Source organism: Calonectris borealis, chromosome 3, assembly GCF_964195595.1.
Source record: "Calonectris borealis chromosome 3, bCalBor7.hap1.2, whole genome shotgun sequence".
Classification (NCBI taxonomy): Eukaryota; Metazoa; Chordata; class Aves; order Procellariiformes; family Procellariidae; genus Calonectris; species Calonectris borealis.
In genome coordinates, this window is record NC_134314.1 from 31,039,996 (window position 1) to 31,060,433 (window position 20,438).

At 39.0% G+C, this 20,438-nt stretch overlaps 1 protein-coding gene across 1 annotated transcript in view; it reads right to left on the reverse strand.

The window, feature by feature from the left end:
• Window positions 1–20,438, reverse strand: part of EYS (eyes shut homolog) — a 958,850-nt gene that overhangs the window by 846,590 nt on the left and 91,822 nt on the right. The window contains exon 6 of the mRNA XM_075145270.1: window positions 8,362–8,521. Within this exon, the coding sequence (XP_075001371.1) occupies window positions 8,362–8,521 (160 nt within the window). The remainder of the gene's footprint in view (window positions 1–8,361; window positions 8,522–20,438) is intronic.

Sequence of the window (20,438 nt, forward strand, 5' to 3'; positions counted from 1 at the left end):
GTGCACTTACTCCACTCCCTGACATAAAAAATCATGTAATCAAAACATGCTATGTTCTCAGAAAGATCTTCTATACTTTCCATTTAAAACCCCATCAAACTGGAACTTGCATCTAGCTTTCTTGCAATGGAAGCAGATCAAACACCGGCCTATCTGTCAAAGATCTTTTGAATAGATATTTTTTTTTTTAATGTTAGGATACAAGTAAGTTTAGTTCCTGGCTTCATTAGACATTTTCAATCTGCAGCTGGGGCCGCTTAAAATTAGGCAAAGCTAATTAGGATTTTAATCTCTCTGCATATCAATGCCCCCTTGGTGAGAAAAGATAATGGTACTCCCTTACTCAGAGGAATTTGTCATAAGATTGCAGACGAACTGTGCTAGACAATGACAGAATTTGGTGTTGATTTCACAGTATGCCAGACATTCTTATACTTTTCCCTTTACTCCCATATACTATGTACGTCTCCCCTTAACTTCTGTGCTCTGCTCTATTTCTGGAATCAGTATCACCCTCACAGATTCTTCTCTCATGCAAAGGAATCTGTGTTCTATTCATTTCTCTCTATACGCTATACTTTCTTCACCAAGTCAGGTGAAATAAAGTTTACCCTTTTTTAGCAATAATATTTTACTGTACTGAAGTCCTCGTGTAGTGTTGTACAGATTGTCCTTAAGGTGTCAGAGATCATACAGTCCAGTAAGGAATACCTCCTCATGAAAGACTGCTTGAGGTTGCCTAAAGAATGTGTAGAATCAGGATATTGCCCAGTGTCCTTAATGCAACCATGCTATGGCCAACAGCAGGCTATTGTAGGTACCAAACCTGCCAGCCTTAGTTACACATCCAAATTTTTTGCTCCTAAAGCACCCTATTCCCTGATTTGTATTGACCAAGAAGAATACTTTGCAATAAGAGGCATGAATATCACACTTGGAGTTCCATAAAGGTGGTGGTTTCAAGTTTTATAAAAATTCTTTGGCAAATTGATTCTAGTTATTCAGATACAAGAATTCTGGATTAAGAACAGGATGAGATGGGTTATAAAGCTAGAGTAAAGATGAATGTCAATGTACTGGGATGGCAGCCCAAACTTGTCACAAAGATTGATGTCAGTTCTAATGTTATTTAATGTTGTTATTAATGATTTTATTAATGTTATTAATGATCTGGAAAGTAGATTAAACAGAACTTTAATCACATACAGAGTTTACACTAAATTGGTGCCAAATACTGAGGAAAAATGTATAATACAAACACATCTAAAGAGGTTAAATATTTTAAAGGAACATGTTTTAAAAGTGAGATATGTCTCAGGAAATAGAAATGGAAGCAAGTGTATTTCAGAAAAAGAAAAAGTAAACCTGAGCTATTCAGAGAGAGAGTCTCAGAGTGAAGACCAAAGTATAGAAGTTGTTGCTGAATGTAAGTTTCCAATGTAATCCAGGTTAAAAAGAAAGTTGATAGGTCTTACAGTGCCTATGAAGACTGCTTCATCAGTCTTCATAAAATATATATCAATAACAGATATCAATAACACAGATGAACCTATGCCTTCAGTCTGTCATATTGTAGTATTGTATATAGTATTTCAACAGAATGGTTTTTTGTTGGTGTTTGTTTTTTTTTTTTTGAAGGAACAACTACTGAACACAGAGTTTGAGAAATAGCATAAGAAAGGCTTCAAGATTTAGTTCATATGTTAGCATAATTCTAGCTTCAGTGGAGATACAGTGAACTATGTCAGCTAATGATGTGGTACATTGTGTCTGAGAAAAAGTAAGCAACACATGGTTAAGCATGATTATCCATACTTTAAAGAGGAAAGTCGATGTTCAGGTTGATATAAGAATACTGTGGTAGATTTGTTTACTTGAACATGGTAAAACAGGTAACTGTTTTGCTTAATCATGTTTTCTACATAGTTTCATTCATGATAATTTCTTCAGAAACACGAAATCCCAACTTGAATGCTTCCACTCTACAGAAAGACTTCAGGAGCTAAAAGGTGTAAGGCTAAAATCTTTTAAAGAAATAAAATAGAGCTACAAAGATCAGCTGTGTAAGGAAAACAGTCAGTATGTCTACATGATAGTGTTGTTCATCTCTCCAATGCATTTTCTATTTTTAAATATGCAATATTTACGTCTACACTTTTAAACCCATTAGTGTGATGGGTGATTTTATAGTGCTGTCGACAATTTTTGTACCTAGGTAAGATCTGAAATGCTGTACTCGGCTGAGCTAATCAATATAGGCTCAGCTGAGAAGCAGAAAAAAATGTCTCTATGGCTATTATAGATCATCAACTTTTTAAACCACTTCAACCAACTTGTTCTCAAGGCTTTTTGACTGAATTTACATAAAAGGCATACTTCCCTCCTGTTTCTTATTGATGGTTTGATGATTTTTTTGGGGTGATACACAACTATTTGAATGTCCACTACCTCTCCAGCTACCTCTCCGGATGCTTAAAGAAAGCTGCAAATTCCTGGTTGCCCTTGTCACTTACAGCAGATTTATGTGTTGAGTAATGAGAATGAATAATGCACTGCTGTTCTCTATGAGAGACTTATGAAACTATCCACAGAGAAAAGATCTTAGATTCCTTTTAGGTTTTATACTGAATGGGTAAACAAGCAAAGAATAGACATCAATAAATGTAAAGCCAGAAGAGACAGACAAAGCTAAAGCAAATCAGCAGAGTTTTGGAAACTTCCTGAGAGTAAATCTGGGAGTTGTGTGCCTTAATAAAATAAGTCATGGAAGGCTGGTAGGAAATGGAAAGCAGGAGAAGAAAGTAGTAAAATGAGCAGTTTGTTTTGCATGCACCTGACTTTGAGATCAGACTTTCATATGAACACATCATGATTAGGAAACACTCCCACTATGTGTCTGAAACTTTGCTACTTTTTAAATATTCAGTCAGTGATGTAGAGCACCATTTTGGTTTGAGTGCTGGTCCAATAGTCCCAGAAGGTAAAAGGTTTTGTACTTCACTTAAAAAAAAAAGTTTGACAGCAGTGGGTGAAAGTAATTTTTGGAGTTCATGAGCAGATGTAGCCACCTAGAGTATTTTATATGTCAGGTTTAAGAGCATATTTTTAAGTGTCTTTTTCAGTCGAGAACTTTACTCAATTATTTACTTAGAAATCCATAGACATTGATACTATATATGCTTCTTAACAAACTGCAGCATCTTTAAGTTAACCATGTAATATATAGTTATTCTCGATGGGCAAGAATTCTTTCAAAATTCTTTCTTATTCATATGGACCAAATATATTCACTGTATTGCAACTTAAACTGGAGACTGAAATACTAAGAAATATGAACATATTCATGAATATCCCCATGCATTGGGAACCTTTTATTCCATTTAAAAGCAGCCAGAACTTAAATACTGATATTATATTTCTCTTCGAAATAGCAGGTAGAACATTTTCACAGTCTTTTGGCTTTTCATGCAATTGCTGCATGCCAAAGATAAAAAGTATTTCCAGCATAAAAATTTCAGTAATGTTACTATTTCTTGTAGAAATCAAGAGAAAAATTGTTGACTTAAACTGCTGTAGGTCACAGTCTTCCTGGAGTTCCCATAGATATGGTACAACATCAGTCATTAGCCCTCGCTTAGTGTTCTAGAGTTTATCTGCTTCAAATTAAATATTATGCCAGCATGGTTTAATGTGTTATTTTTATTTTTGGACTGCATACTTCTCTATCCTTTTATCTCAGTTAATATAGTGGAATGCTTCAGATGGAGCGGAACCGTTGTGTTTTCATGTAATTCAGCTTGGTACCTTCTTAGGTAAGAGATCTTTGTAAGGACTCAAACCCTGGCTAAAACCATTCGCCTTTTGCCCTAACTAGTGTTATTCAGCCACGCCCTATTCTAAAAAACATTTTAAACAGCAGGAAACATTTCTAGACATCTGCTGAAGACTATTAGAAATTTAATTGCTTGGGTTGTTATTTTTGCTTTCTGTCAATTATCACTGAAAGTTCTTCTTTAACAGAAAATTGAATCCTCTGCAAAGCAGCATTTAATGAAGATAAGTATTCTGAGTGAATTCCTCTAGTAATACTTTGCAAATGACTTCTTTTATTCCATTATTTCAGTCCATGGTCATCGATGTTTGGAATCTGTGTGCACTAACAACTTCTCTTTCAAAGGTGACAACAGTAATAACACATAAAGAGTAATGAACAAAGTTTAAAATGACAGCATGTGTTGCTGAGACATATACTGCTGTGTAATTCCAGTGACACCCTTGTGATATAGGGACCTCCCATGATACTACAAAAATTCCTTTACCTTTAGTACAGGGAATAGAGCTGTGGAAGAAATGTTACTTTCTTTTTATCTATTTGAGTTTTGGTATTCTGGACATGGCTAAAGAGCTGCCTGCAAATAGGAAGTAGTGAATGAATTCCTTATTTTGCTTTGCTTGTGCGTGCAGCTTTTGCTTTACCTAGTAAACTGTTTTTATCTCAACTTTCAAAAGTTTTCTTACATTTGCCTTTCGAGTTCTCTCCCCCATCCCACTGGGGGAGAGTGAGCGAGTGGCTGTGTGGTGCTTAGATGCCAACCAGGATTAAGCCATGACACCTCTGTGTTCTGGAGAACAAAAGAATTTAAAAATGTGGGTTTGACCAGATAGAAGGGTTTAAATTAGGCCATGTCATCGTTTTGTTCACTACTATAAATGTTGTCTTAATTAGATTGTGAAAGATACAGGAACTTTTATATCCTATATCTTCTTTTCTGGGACATTAGCTATTATGGCACCAGAGATTCTTTTTACAGAAGACTGTTTTAAACCACCTACATAGTTCAATAGAGCAAGCTTCATCCAAATCTGTTTATATTTATTTCCAATGTATCTGTAGAAATTAGCCACCCTGTCTCAACTCAATAAATCAGAAAGAAAGAGAAAAAATAAATTGTGGACAAATCTGTGAATGATCTTAATGAGTCTTCCCAAAGGAAAGTTTGAAGATGAGGAAAAAGTATGTAACCGAAATAGTACTTTAAATTCTGGTTGGTGAGTTTGCTTGGGGTGCAGTTCATTTTAGCAGCAGTAAGATTATTTTAATTAAAGGACTTTTCTACCAACTAAATGAAGTGTCTAATATGGCCAATCAATTCCTGCCAATATGGTTGCTCTACACACAAGGGAAGATAGCAATTAATTAGCGGAAACTTCTTCAAGGACAATTGGTCTATTGTGCAAAACCTGAGAAATCACTGATATGGATTGTGTCATTTCAGTATCATAAACCATGTTATTTACATGCACTGTTGTAGATAGAAAGATTTTTATCCACTTCAGAGAAGAGAAAAAGGAAAAGGAAAGTAAGGAACTAACTGTAGAAGGAAATCAAAAGCACAAAAGTCATGACATCTATTCAACAAAAATAACTATATTTTATAACCTTTTCATTCTCTCTTTTGAGACTTTAAACCAAACTCAGAGATATTTTTCTGAGTCAGTTATGCAAAATGTATGTTACATATAAACAGAAATAAGAAATGTAGTTTAAAATTGCATTTGTGTGTATATGCTAAGCTTCTCCAAGGTTTCATTAAAGACTATGAAACCAAAATGAAATGCCTTTATTACTTTTAAAATCAAAGTTCTGCTTTTCGCAGCTGAGAACATTACATCATGTCATACTTTCTGTTCCCTAAGATAAATCTACTCCAAATATGATTTAAATGTTAATGCAAAGGCTGCAGCTGTAGTGTTTATAATTTTTAAACACAATTAAGAATGATTAGATGTGAAACTGCAATAGCCTTTCTGTTTGCTGATGCTATTTAATTCAGAGTCAAGTAAACATGCCAAAATTGCCATTGCATTGTCCTTCCCTCTCTCCCTTCCCAGACACATAAATGAAACAATAAACAGGTATAAATGAAAAATGCTATGGAACAAGAGTGAAGGAGTAACTTTTATTTAAAACTTAAATTTAAAAATAGAAAGAAGTAAAAAAAAAAAAAAAATTACAATATAAAGAACCTCTTACAATGAGATCCCACAAAGGAAAGAATCTTGACCTTACAGTAAAATGTCCCTGAACACTGAAGTCAATTCCACTTGAACTCACTCATTACTCAGTGTTTAATAAGGTTAAATTGTATTAATTGCATACATTTATTGCTGTTTACTATAGCCTATCAGACTTCCGTTTCATTATTTTGTTGTACAGTAGAGACATTATTATCTCAAAAGCCTTGCAGTATTATAGTGAAACATTACTTTTATTAAAAAATCCATAATTTTGGTTGTCACACCAATAAAAAATAACCCAAGTTTAGAATGAAGAAAGAAAATCATAGGGGTGGTAAGGTAGAAGTGAAAAGAGAGGTTGATAGTTACTACTGTCTGGGGTTTCTTTTTCAACGGCAGTTGATTTAAAGCCCATTTCTTCTGTGTATTAATAGCATTTCTTTGCAGTAATTTAATTTTCATTCTTTAGGTAATAAATAATAAGTTTCTATCTTTCAATTGGTTATTTTTTAAATTCTGTTAATCTTTTTGGCACTTATCTTTAAATTGATCTACATATGGCTAATATCTCTTTTCCTAATGTTACCTAAAACTGGAGTGAATCACATTCAATGCTTCTCTTTCAGTGCCCTCTCTAACCAAAGATTAGTGAAGGATTGTAGAATCCAACTTAAATGAGCTTCTATTTAAAGGGTAAGGTTGGAGGAAAAATTAAAAATTGTTTTCCTTGACAGCTAAAACACAATGTGGTTAATCTAAGCTATTTTTCTAGGTTTCTTTTGTAGCCAATAAAAGAGAAACACTCCTGAAGAAAGTGTTCCAACCACTAACAGATATCTAACATGGGTGGTCTCAATCCCCCTCTGAAAACACTTACTTATTGATGATACATGGAGCCTTGAAGACTTGTTTACTAGGTACTTGCAGACGACACCAAGTTGGGTGGGAGTGTTGATCTGCTCGAGGGTAGGAAGGCTCTGCAGAGGGACCTGGACAGGCTGGATCGATGGGCCGAGGCCAACTGTATGAGATTCAACAAGGCCAAGTGCCGGCTCCTGCACTTGGGCCACAACAACCCCAGGCAACGCTACAGGCTTGGGGAAGAGTGGCTGGAAAGCTGCCCAGAGGAAAAGGACCTGGGGGTGCTGGTTGACAGCCGGCTGAACATGAGCCGGCAGTGTGCCCAGGTGGCCAAGAAGGCCAACGGCATCCTGGCCTGTATCAGAAATAGTGTGGCCAGCAGGAGTAGGGAGGTGATCGTGCCCCTGTACTCGGCACTGGTGAGGCCGCATCTCGAATACTGTGTTCAGTTTTGGGCCCCTCACTACAAGAAGGACATGGAGGTGCTGGAGCGTGTCCAGAGGAGGGCAACGAAGCTGGTGAAGGGCCTGGAGCACAAGTCTTATGAGGAGCGTCTGAGGGAACTGGGGTTGTTTAGCCTGGAGAAGAGGAGGCTGAGGGGAGACCTCATCGTGCTCTACAACTACCTGAAAGGAGGTTGTAGCGAGGTGGGTGTTGGTCTCTTCTCCCAAGTAACTAGCGATAGGACGAGAGGAAATGGCCTCAAGTTGCGCCAAGGGAGGTTTAGATTGAACATTAGGAAAAATTTCTTTACTGAAAGAGTGGTCAGGCCTTGGAACAGGCTGCCCAGGGAAGTGGTGGAGTCACCATCCCTGGAGGTATTTAAAAGACGTGTAGATGAGGCCCTTAGGGACATGGTGTAGTGGGCATGGTGGTGTTGGGTTGACGGTTGGACACGATGATCTTAGAGGTCTTTTCCAACCTGTATGATTCTATGATTCTATGATTCTATGATTCTCACATTACTTTAGACTTCTAAAGTCAAGTAAAGTGAATCAGTTAACCCCACCTCAAATTAACATAAGTCATTGGTGGCCCACCAAGGAATTAAAATAGCAGGTGGGATTCAGCTAGAAAGATAACTAAAGTCATTTGAACAAATACAGGCTGATATAAACTAACAAACTCTCTGGGCTCCTATGCTTTCATTAATTAGATCTCCAGGAACTATAATGTGAAGGCAGACATCTAGCTCACATGCAGAACTTCTACATGTAGAACTACATGTAAACTGAAGCTGAAGCCTATTCTAGGTCTATTCTTACTATAACTTTCATGTGGAATCTTCAAAAGTAACCTGTAAGTTTAATTTTGTTTTTTGATTTTGTAGGCATCAGAGGAGAGGGCAGATAATGCAGAGAGATGTGATTACTCCTCCAAACACTTCTCTATTCCTCATTTTTGAAAATTCAGCATTCTTATACCAGAATATTTAAAAGGAAACAAAACTACAAACTTCTACATGATTTGTGTATGCCTTACCTGTGAAATCATGAGGACATAGACACTGAAACAAAGGTTGTTCTCTCAGTTGGCTCATATCGATGCAAGTTGCTCCATCAGAACAACTATTTGGGTAAATTAAACACGCATTTTCAGCAAATTGGCAAAATTCTCCTGTCCAACCGGGTGCACAGAGACACTAGATATAACAAACACAGAAACAAACAAAAAACAACAACAAAGAAAACACAAAATGAAAATGTAATGTGAAAGTTTGTAGAAATTTCTTTGGATTTGTATTTTACTACTGAGTAAAAGTACGGTAGAATGCAGAGTGTTACATCCAGCTGAGACTATTCTTCATGCCTGTGTTTGCAGACGATAAAACAGTTGAGAGAGGCAGAACTCATCTACAATGTTTGTTGAAAAAGTGTGGGAAAAGAGGACACATGAGTAGGAAGAAATGGCAAAGATAATTACTGGCCGTGAGGAATGGAGATGCCTGCAGGAAAAGAAGAACTGAGTGTGAAAAAAAAGATTTAAAAGGCCTGGAGGTGAGGGAGAAGCCAGGCAGTGATACTAAAACAGCCTGCAAGATAGACAGTGGCGAACCAGTAATGAGAAAACATAATATGGAGCTTCTGTTATACATTCTGACCCTCTGTTAACTAAAGTAAAAAAAAAAATTTATTCAGACAAAAGGGGAAGATTTGAAACTGTCCAGTGTAGCTTTTAAGTACAAGGCTAGAGCTGCTCCTTTAATTAAAAATAAATTTCTGGAGTAATTAAGATGTTTTCAGTAGTCTTCACAAATTACATGTCTTTTGTTTAGGGACAATGACAATACAATCATGACTCATTGGACAAAGAGTTTCATTTACAAAAAAATGGAACAAAAACATAGGAACAAACATGTAATAGTATTATTCTGGTCAAAGTATTCGTTACTCACTTCTTGTAAATATGAGTCAAGAATTTCTTCATTACAGTCCAAAGTAAGATCAGCCCTTCTACTCTGTCTGGGGAACTGTTCACTGGAAACTGGACCATCGTGAGACAGGTTTTTCCTCAAAACTGGAGCAGCATTTTTCCTGGGAGAACCCCCTTGTGTCATCGTTTTTCCTTGCAACTCACGTACACGTGCCTCTAGGGTCAAGGTAGGTTTTCCATCGCACTGCCTCATATCCTCTCTGTGGTCACGCAGGTAAAACCGCAGGATGCCCTGGGTTGTGTACTTTCTATATCCTCTCTCTTGAGCAGAAGAACGCTGACTCCTAATGGCTGAGATACTGGTCTGTACAAATGGAGAGTAGAACATACCCTCTTCGAGTTGCTGGACCTTCTGGGACAGTTTCTCCACAACCGAGACAAGAGAGGAGGAGACACTGTCTTCATATTCCCAGAGTTTGCTAACTCCGTCATCCACCGTTGGTGCTTCTTCCTCTTTCCAGCACAGTACTGCCAACAAGTATTGCATATGACGCTGGTGCGCTCCATACCAAGTTCCGCCACTTGGATCATGTGCACTGGATCTTTGGGTACTTGCTCATCGTCCAGGTTACTATAAACCACCTCCAGCACGCCTAATTCTCTCAGGTACTGGATACCTCTCTCCATAGTGGTCCATTTGCTTGGGCGATATATAACATCTTCCTTGAAGGGATACCTTTCCTTCACGCCTGACAGCAGTCACCTCCAGAGGCTGAGGGCCTGTGTCCCTTTTCCAATCACTTTGTCAATGCCCCCTTCCCTAGCAAGGGATCCCAGCTGTTTGGCTTCCTTCCCCTCTAATTCCAGGCTATTGGCCCCATTATCCCAGCATCAGAGCAGCCAGGTAACAATATGCTCGCCTGGACGACAGCTGAAATCTTTCCGCATGTCTCGCAACTCACCCAAGGATAGGGATCGGGTGGTTTCCGTCTCGTTTGTGAGTTCTTCCTTTTCCTCCTCCCCTCCTCGTGATGGCCCTGCTTTTCCATCGTCCCTTTCTAAATGACCTGACTTTCGCTTCCAAGATTTCCTTTTATGTATAGGGGGACTGATACCAGCAAAGGTTGGTCCTCTGGTTGAGCTGTAGTACCTGTTGCTGGGGTTGGAGTAGCCACAATGTCTGTCCCGGGGGTTGGAGTGGCCGCAGTGCCTTTCATTTTGTCATCAGACCCGGAGACCTTCTCTCCCCCTTGAGGGTTCTGAATAGTGTTGAACAGGGCTCGGTAGGCATGGGCCAGGCCCCAGCACAATCGCAGTAATCTGGGTCTCTCTGGAATTGCCAGGGTGACAGCATACGTTTTCCAAATATTTTACTAGTTTTTCAGGATTCTGCACTTGTTCAGGGGTGAAGGTCCAAAACATTGGAAGTGACCACTGTCCTAGGCACTTGCCCATACTATTGCATACACCCTGCCACTCATAACTATCCAGCCTCGGGGCAAATCTCTGGGTGGTAGCCTTAAATAGTTATTTAATCTTACACAAGGCCTGAAACACATTCAGGAGACACAGCAATAGGAACATGCTGTTTTGAACATCCCAAGGATATTCAAAATCCGCAAGAGCTATCGTAACTAGCCTGGAGGAGAAGGGGAAGGTGAAGGAAGCTGTCTCCCCCATAAATTGGCTCTCCGAGGAGAAGAGAGAGATTACCAATAGTTTCCGAGAGATAGCTCCTGAAGCACAGGAATGACGGCAGTGCTGAGTACAATCCCATGACCAATACTTTTATCATACCATAAGCCAGTGTTACGCAGTGTAGCAAAGTGATAACCTTAATCCATCTCCCAGAGATGATAAACCCCACATAAATATTGATAAACAGCAGTATATACAGCCAGTAAGGTGCTACATACCAAAACTTCAAGAACAGATCCAAAAACTCTGGCAGCAAATAAACCAACATTGTGACCAGCGACTACTAAACTACTCATATAATTAATGTTTATAGCAATTTTGTTTTAACCCGCTTGGGTCAGATGTGTCGTTATCTCAACCCTTCGTACCCCACATTGGGTGCCAAAAAGGACTCTTGTAGTTTAACCCAGCAGGCAGCCAAACACCACACAGCCGCTTGCTCACACCTCTCCCCCTGCCCCCCGGCAGTGGGATGAGGGAAAGAATCGGTAAAAAAAGGTAAAATTCTTGGATTGATTTAAAGACAGTTTAATAGAACAGAAAAGGAAGGGAAAATGATGATGATGATGATGATTATGATGATGATGATGATGATGATGATGATGATGATGATGATAATAATAATAATAATAATAATAATAATAATAATAGAATATACAAAAGGAGTGATGCACAATGCAATTGCTCACCACCTGCTGACCAATACCCAAGCAGCGATCGCTACCTTCTGGACCTATTTATATAGTGAGCATGATGTCATATGGTATGGAATACACCGTTGGCCAGCTGGGCCAGCTGTCCTGGCTATGTTCCCTCGCAGCCTCTTGTGCACTTGGCAGAGCATGGGAAGCTGAAAATTCCTTGACCATAGGGTACTTAGCAACAACTGAAAACATCAGTGTGTTATCAACATTCTTCTCATACTAAATCCAAAACACAGCACTAGGAAGAAATTTAACTCTATCCCAGCCGAAACCAGGACAGACAGAATTATTATTAAGCGTTATTATGACAGAAACATGTTGGCACAGCCTTTTTATTTTAATATCCCTCAAGGACCAAAACACACCATTAAAAAAAAATGGAAGACACTGGTTATAACCATGAACAAACAAACAAAAAAAAATGACCCTGAAAATATTCTATTGGGATACAAGCTTATATTAACTTCTCAAAAGAGTCATGTGAAACCTATAAATTACAAGTTCCCTGATCAGGATATAATTATTAGTAGCTTGCCTTGAATCCAATTACAAGGGGAATAAAACAGTGTATCCAACAGTAGCATAAAAGTATTTTAGAACACTGAGAGAGTGTAGCCAGGCATAATGTATAAACATTTTACATGAGTATGTGTACAATGTGACCACCAAAAGGGCAGATCTGGCTGTAATTGCACATCTTGCAAGTAACAAGTTGCCAAAGGACTTGCCAAAGATTAGCATAAGGCATGGAAAACAGGCAGGACATATTGCTGAATACAGAAGAAGAATGACTGGCAAGACACAAAAAAGCCCCAAGGCAAGTAATATCAGGAGAAGAGGAGACCCTCCTTTTCTAAGGGGGGATGGGGTAGGATAACATAAAACATCAAGTCTGAAGAGGAACCATGGAGAAAAAGGAAAACAAGCTCATTTCAGTAATGGCATCAAAAAGCTCAATTTTGTCAAAGAGACAAATTACCTTGACCTTGGCCTTGGGAACTAAGAATCACCAAGATCCATAGCCATCAGCATTAACCATATGGCATCAGCTCCATAGTATTGTATAATCACAGATAATTTAGAGTTTGTATTCTGTAAGCGTTACAGAATAACAATATGTAGGTGTAGTGAGAATGACTAATAATGTGTAAAAACTTTTAGCATGAAGTATGCTGTTTATGAATTAATTCAGTAAAGTTTTGTTTTAAAGTTTAAAACTGGCCCAAGCTATCAGTCATCTAAACATTCCCAATAGGGTAATCTCTGATTCCCTAATTGATATATGTGTTTTGTAAAAATGAATAGTATCCAGGTGGCCAAGTGAAGCCTTTAAGAGAACTGCAGTGGTGGGAATCCCGCATTGTGAATCTCTGAGTTGAACTAATGAAACAGCATATAGCAAAAGTGTGCTGTCATCTCCTGAGTGACCCAGATATAAGAGGAGCATGATATGCAACAGAATTAGTGTGACTTGCATTCCCAGGGCCTCAAGAATATAATGTTCTCCAGCAGCTGTATATTCCTTAGTCCCTATTTTCGGAATTCCTACCCCTGCATCTCTCTGTTGTGACAATATCCATACATGACTCTGCCATTTCCTGATTTCATTCCCCTCAATCTGCCACTCCTTATGTACTATCCTTGTCCCTGATGTTATGTTTGCTTAAATTTGATGCTGCCATAAAAATGTAAAAAAAAAGGTGGCATGTTTTACGTAACTGTATCCATGGGTACGTCTACCTTTGTTATTCAGTATACAAAACTATAAAAATATGATTTATTCTATATGTCAGTATATTTTACATTCATAGAACCCCAGAATAATTTAGATTGAGAGAGACCTTTTGAGGTCATATAGTCCTACTCCTTGTTCAGAGCAGGTCAACTTTAAAATCCAAGCTGCTTGCTCAGGATCTTGTCTAGTTAATGTCTGAATATCTCCAAGGATGGCAACTCCACAGGTTTCTGGGCAACCTGTTGCAGTGCTTAACTACACTCACACCACATTGTGAACAATTTCTACTTAATACCTAGTCAGCATTTCCCTTGTTGCAACTTGTGTCAGTTGCCTCCCCCTCCATTGCTGTGCACTTCTGAGAAAAGTTTGGCTCCATCTTGTCTATGATCACCCAATAGGGAGCTGAAGAAAAGAATTATATCCCCATTCAGCTTTCTGTTTTCAAGGCTTAACAAACCCAGATCCTTCAGCCTTTTCTTATACATCATGTGCTGCAATCTTTTCACAATATTGATGGCTTTCTGCTGGACTTGTTCCAATTTTGTCAAAGTCTTTTTTTTTGTACATTAAAGCCCAAAATTGTACACAGTACTCTAGGGGTGACCTCACAAGTGCTGAGCAGAAGGGACTAATGACTTCACTTGATCTGTTGACTATGCTTTTACTAATAGAAGCCACTGTTAACTGAAACTAGCCTTTACCACCTTCTGATTACATTGATCCACTCCCTCATCTGCCTTAGACACATCCTGTCGAGCCCTTTGGATGTATATATACCCCCCTTTGCCTCAGCAGTTCCTACATTGACATTCCTCTACCATTTGCTCACGAGCCATGTCCGGGACAACCAGGGGATCAGGCCCAGCCAGCACAGGTTCATGGAAGGCAGGTCCTGCTTGACCAACCTGATCTCCTTCTATGACCAGGTGACCTGCCTCGTGGATGAGGGAAAGACTGTGGATGTGGTCTACCTGGACTTAAGTAAAGCTTTTGACACTGTCTCCCACGGCATTCTCCTAGAGAAGCTGGCGGCTCATGGCTTAGACAGGTACACTCTTCGCTGGGTAAAAAACTGGCTGGACGGCCGACCCCAGAGAGTTGTGGTGAACGGAGTTAAATCCAGTTGGTGGCCGGTCACGAGCGGTGTTCCCCAAGGCTCAGTACTGGGGCCGGTCCTGTTCAATATCTTTATCAATGACCTGGATGAGGGGATCGAGTGCTCCCTCAGTAAGTTTGCAGATGACACCAAGTTGAGTGGGAGTGTTGATCTGCTCGAGGGTAGGAAGGCTCTGCAGAGGGACCTGGACAGGCTGGCTCAATGGGCTGAGGCCAACTGTATGAGGTTCAACAAGGCCAAGTGCCGGCTCCTGCACTTCGGCCACAACAACCCCAGGCAACGCTACAGGCTTGGGGAAGAGTGGCTGGAAATCTGCCCAGAGGAAAAGGACCTGGGGGTGCTGATTGACAGCTGGCTGAACATGAGCCAGCAGTGTGCCCAGGTGGCCAAGAAGGCCAATGGCATCCTGGCCTATATCAGAAATAGTGTGGCCAGCAGGAGCAGGAAGGTGATCATGCCCTTGTACTCAGCCCTGGTGATGCTGCACCTCAAATCCTGTGTTCAGTTTTGGGCCCCTCACTACAAGAAGGACATTGAGGTGCCGGAGCGTGTCCAGAGAAGGACAACGAAGCTGGTGAAGGGCCTGGAGCACAAGTCTTCTGAGGAGCGGCTGAGGGAACTGGGACTGTTTAGCCTGGAGAAGAGGAGGCTGAGGGGAGACCTCATCGCACTCTACAACTACCTGAAAGGAGGTTGTAGCGAGGTGAGTGTTGGTCTGTTCTGCCAAGTGACTAGCCATAGGACGAGAGGAAATGGCCTCAAGTTGTGCCAAGGGAGGTTTAGACTGGACATTAGGAGAAATTTCTTTACTGAAAGAGTGGTCAGACCTTGGAACAGGCTGCCCAGGGAAATGGTTGAGTCACCATCCCTGGAAGTATTTAAAAGACATGTAGATGAGGCGCTTAGGGACATGGTGTAGTGGGCATGGTGGTGTTGGGTTGATGGTTGGACTGGATGATCTTAGAGGTCTTTTCCAACCTCAATGATTCTGTGATTCTATGATTCTATGATAGTACTTCTTTCCTCCAAATTTTGACACTTGGCATAGGGACTTGGGAAACTTAAAAGCAGATATTGCCAGTAAAAAACAGGGCAAAGGCATTAAATGTCAGGCATCTCATTCAGCAATGGGCTTACATTATCCTTGGTCTCCTTTTTTTCTGCTGCTGTACCTATAAAAATGGAGTTTATAGGGTAGCTGCTGCTTTATGATTGCTTTTCATAAGGACAGTATTTATTTGGAAATTCTCATTGACTAAACTCAACCTTTTATCTGCTCAGTCACTAAATGTTACTATTTACAATATTAAAACTCTTTAAACAGTATTTTCTTTCTTTAAATAACTTATTAAGTCCATTCTGCAAGAAAGAGCTTCTTCACATAAGGTCGCTTGAATTTAACCCACTTCCTGGTGGATGCACGTTTATTTAAAAAATCTGTTCTCAGAGTGGGGAAAAAATGCCAGAGACTGAGTTCTTGTGAAAACTACATTTACTTTTCATCTAGCAAAGTGGCTTTTCTGCACCTGGGGTGAAATGTATTACTTTCAAGACATCATTCAGGAATTAAATCACTATTTCCAGATTATACCTGAATTGTTTTGAGGATAATTAAAGGACAAGTCTCAGGGATGCTTAAGCCAGCACTTTCCACCAATGTTAAGTCATTTTTTTAAGCTGAATTGAAAGCACCCCAACAGCATACTGGTAGTTTTTTTTTGAAAAGTGATATAATAACCTTCTCTTTTTCTTCTCAGTTTTCAATTGCCTGGTAAGATGACTTGCAAAATGAAGATGTTCATGTGTATAGGGTGCTCTGCTACTTTTAAAATACATGGAGAAAACCCCAACTCAACCCAAAATTTAGAGATCAAACTGGGTATGAATGCTTTCAATTTTTGTTTTGTCTTACATATTCTCTTATGTTGTTTTTCCTTACCCTCAGATTTTCTTCATTGTTTCCCGCCCCCGCCCCCCCCCCCCCCCCCCGTTCCACAAACACAATAGGATATCCTTACTGTTGTTTATTTTCTCATTTTTTCCTACAGGTATGCTCAACATTAGGAACTTGAGCAACTGGCTTATGGTAAAAGATTTAAAGAGCTCAGCACATGCTGTTTGGCCAAATGACAAAAAAGAAGGATTATTATTATTTTTCTATGTCGATGCAGCTATGAAAATTTTTAAAATAAAGAAAATAAAATCTTAATAGCAGGAAAAAAATCTTACAATTTTTTGTATGTGAAATGCGTGCCTAAGTGAAGCTGTAGAAGTTACTCCAACTGTGAAGATGATAACTGCAAAGAACATCAGGAAATTTAGTTCATAGATAACAAACATGTTACTACTTAGTGATCTGGATTGAGGGACTTACTTATTTGGGGAGATCTTTTTAATTTTGTCCTGCTTCCAATTGGAATACATGTCTTTTTATGAAAGAGGAGTTTATGATCTTTTTCCTTCAAACTGTGCACAAAAATTTAAATGAGGGTAATTCTATACCTGTCAATAAATTCTGCCATGCCTGGAATGGCTAAGGACTTAAAACTTTACAACATTGATTCATTAGCCTACAATGCACCAGGGCATGTGAATGACTTTTTAGCACAAAAAGAGAAAATTTGTTGGTCTTAACTTATTATATCTGTCATTGAACAGGGTGAACATTTTTTTTTCAAGCATTACATTACAGTCTTGCAAATTATTCTGAAAAAAAAAAAGAAAAAAGTACAGTAGAATTATTTTCTGAAAGTTTTTTTAAGTCTGCTTCCACATTTATATAAAATACTACTGTAACACATGCTGTTTTAAACTCCTGGAGCTGAATCATAGTGGCAGTACACTGCTTTGTCACGTGGATATCCTGCCTAACAAATTCCCCACTCTTAGAAGTTTGGAAACTCCAAGGGCAAAAATCTTATTTTCATAGCTCTTAAGTGATGCTGGTGTGGGAACACCTGATTTCTTCTCCCAATTCACAGACTGCAAGGATTCAGTGAAAATGCTCTGGTTAGGCTTCTCCTCTAACAACATTATCTCAGTTAAAGTATATTGGAGCTAGAAAGTATGTAAGTGGAGGTATTCAGTTGCCCACGTCCTGCTTATGTTATATGACCCATTATTACCCTGTTGGTTCTTGATGGATGCTGAAGTGGCTGATCTCTGTTACCCATTTGGTCCCAGATCTGAGTTGTTAAGGGATCCACAAAGGAGGCTTAGTTTTCTGCTAGTACAGCTGTAGTATCCTGTCTAATGTGATGCTAGTAACTCCTGAGCCTTTTCAGCTGCTCTGGCGTACATAGTCCAGAATGGATTTTCTACCATGGGATGGCAGTGCAGTTTATGAAAGAGGTCAAATTTTCCCAGCAGGGGTCTCTCAGGTGACAGTCTAGCTCTGCAGATTCTTCAGACGTCTTTAGGAAGCCCAGAGGCCCTTCAGTGGAGTATTCTAGCAAAAAAAGTCACCTATTTTCCCTTTCCTCTCTCACTCTATCCAGACCTCGGGTGATCTAGAATGACGTTAAACAAATATGTGCATATAGATATATGGCAATTGTAAAAAAAGGTAAGCGAGGCTACTATCCCACTTTAACCTCTCACATGAACAGATGTTATGAGAGATTCATCGCTCTGAACTTGGGCCAGAGCCTTTGCCACTGATTCATATCCAGTGGTATTAGGAGATGAGGTACATATTCCCTACTATGATATGTTCATTCATGTGAATCCCTGATTTCAGGTAAAACTCTTAGAGCTCTGGGCAGAAAAATGGCATAGCTTGAATTAATTAATTGGTTTTAATAGAGATTATATTCTTTCATTTTTCAGGGGGACATATGGGGGGAAAACAGAAACTGCTTTTTCGTAATGACAAGTATTCCTCTGCCCTCTAATGAAGTAGAATTCTATTTATGCATTTAGGGAGGGGGAAGATGAACTTGACTTTTGCATAACTCGAACGGGTGTCACCTCTCTTTTCATCAGACTTTATAAAATGCACATGGAAGTACATTACAGCCACTTATGTTTGCATATGGTCCCTTTTTAATGAACGTGACATTCCACCCAGGTACAGGTTTTCATCTCCCTTTATATATTTCATCTCTTTCCAGACAAAATTGAAGCACCTGGACTGTAGGTTGCATGGTCTTTGATATAGAAACTCTTTCATAGTACAAAAGTAATAAGAAATACTGCTACGGTTCTTATTTGAACACTGTTTTCTTAAGATTATTTTTCCTTGCTCCTTGAAATTTGTGAGGTATTTTTGTCTTTCCATTCCTATTATCTAAAATTCATCTTATATTATTTGTCTCTTTCATCATCTTATTTTTCCTCTGCGTACAATTCATAGGAATGGCATTGCATTTTTTCAATAAAAAACAATGCTTCATACTGATCATGTAGCACATCTTTCACTGTAATATATACTGATTTTGTGTATTTTATTTTCATTATTTTTGCTGGCTTATGCTTTTGTTTACTGACAATGGGTTAAAATGACTATGTCATCTTCTCACAGAAGTTTTATTTAAAAATGAAACAAAACATTCTTATTGGTTATTTCTGGTGTATTTTACTGTGTATTTATATTATATGATATTCTAGTAGATCATTGTATAAAGATATGTAAAGATATTACGTGATTAGAGCTTTAACTAAATATTTTTCATTTAAATTAACTCTTGGAAAGCCATATATTTAGTTTATTGCATGAAGAATCCTACTGTTCATTAACTTCTGTACTGTTCAGATACTTAACAGCACGTATGAAATGTACCTAGGGTGCTTTAATGCTGTTTATTTCAATAGAATAAGAAAAGCAGGAAAAAGTTGTTTTACTAAAGTTCTAATTAAATACTGAAGAAGAGCAAAACTGTACAAGACATTTTAAAATTTATGTGAACTCTTCTGTAGAATTACTGCTACTGTGTGGAAGAAAATGGACTAATTAACTTGTGCAAAACTAGCCCCTTATGGAAGTATCTGACTTTGAACTACTGTTGTTTGAACAGCCAGCTGGAAGGACAAATATGGGAGAGACATCAGCAGAATTAATGACAGTGGCAAAGTGGCTTCACAGAGATGAAACTGTATTGCTCAGATAGTCCATAGGGAGAAAACAGTAGGAGAGAGTCTAAATTTTTTTAAAAAGGAAAATGACAATTATCTATTTTATATGTTGTACATAAGTATAAAAGTTGCATCTGAGAACAGTAGATTTTGCAGTGCCAATTTTCATTGCTTCTAGCATTGCTAGTAGAGCTGTTATAAATATTCATAACAATTTTATCACTCCAACCAACTGCTTTAATATATAGTATGCCAAACATATTAAATGTTTGTTTCCTTACAGCTTTTTTATACTCAGAATACAAATCTTGATTGATACAGTGCAGAGGGCTTTGAAAAAGCCCTAGTGTTTTTTTTTTTTTGAAGAACTAAATTTGTTAAACAAGTTAATGTTTTCTCTCAGCTATACTTCCTCTTTGTTCTGGATATGTTATCTAGAATTTATTTCTCCTCTCACGCAATAAATACAAATGGCTTCTTGTCCTGGTTTCGACTGGGATAGGGTGGCACGCGCCTGTAGTCCCAGCTACTCGGGAGGCTGAGCCCACCGGATCGCTTGAGCCCAGGAGTTCTGGGCTGCAGTGCGCTATGTTGAAGAACAGCAAGTACCAATCGCTACCACAACAGTGCACCGGCGACAATACCGCACCAACCAAGATTCCCTGATCCCCATCCATGAGCTGATTCGTCAACTGGAGAGCCAAGGAGTGATCAGCAAGACTCGCTCACCCTTTAACAGTCCCATATGGCCAGTGTGAAAGTCCAATGGAGAGTGGAGACTAACAGTAGACTACCGTGGCCTGAACGAAGTCACGCCGCCACTGAGTGCTGCCATGCCAGACATGCTAGAACTCCA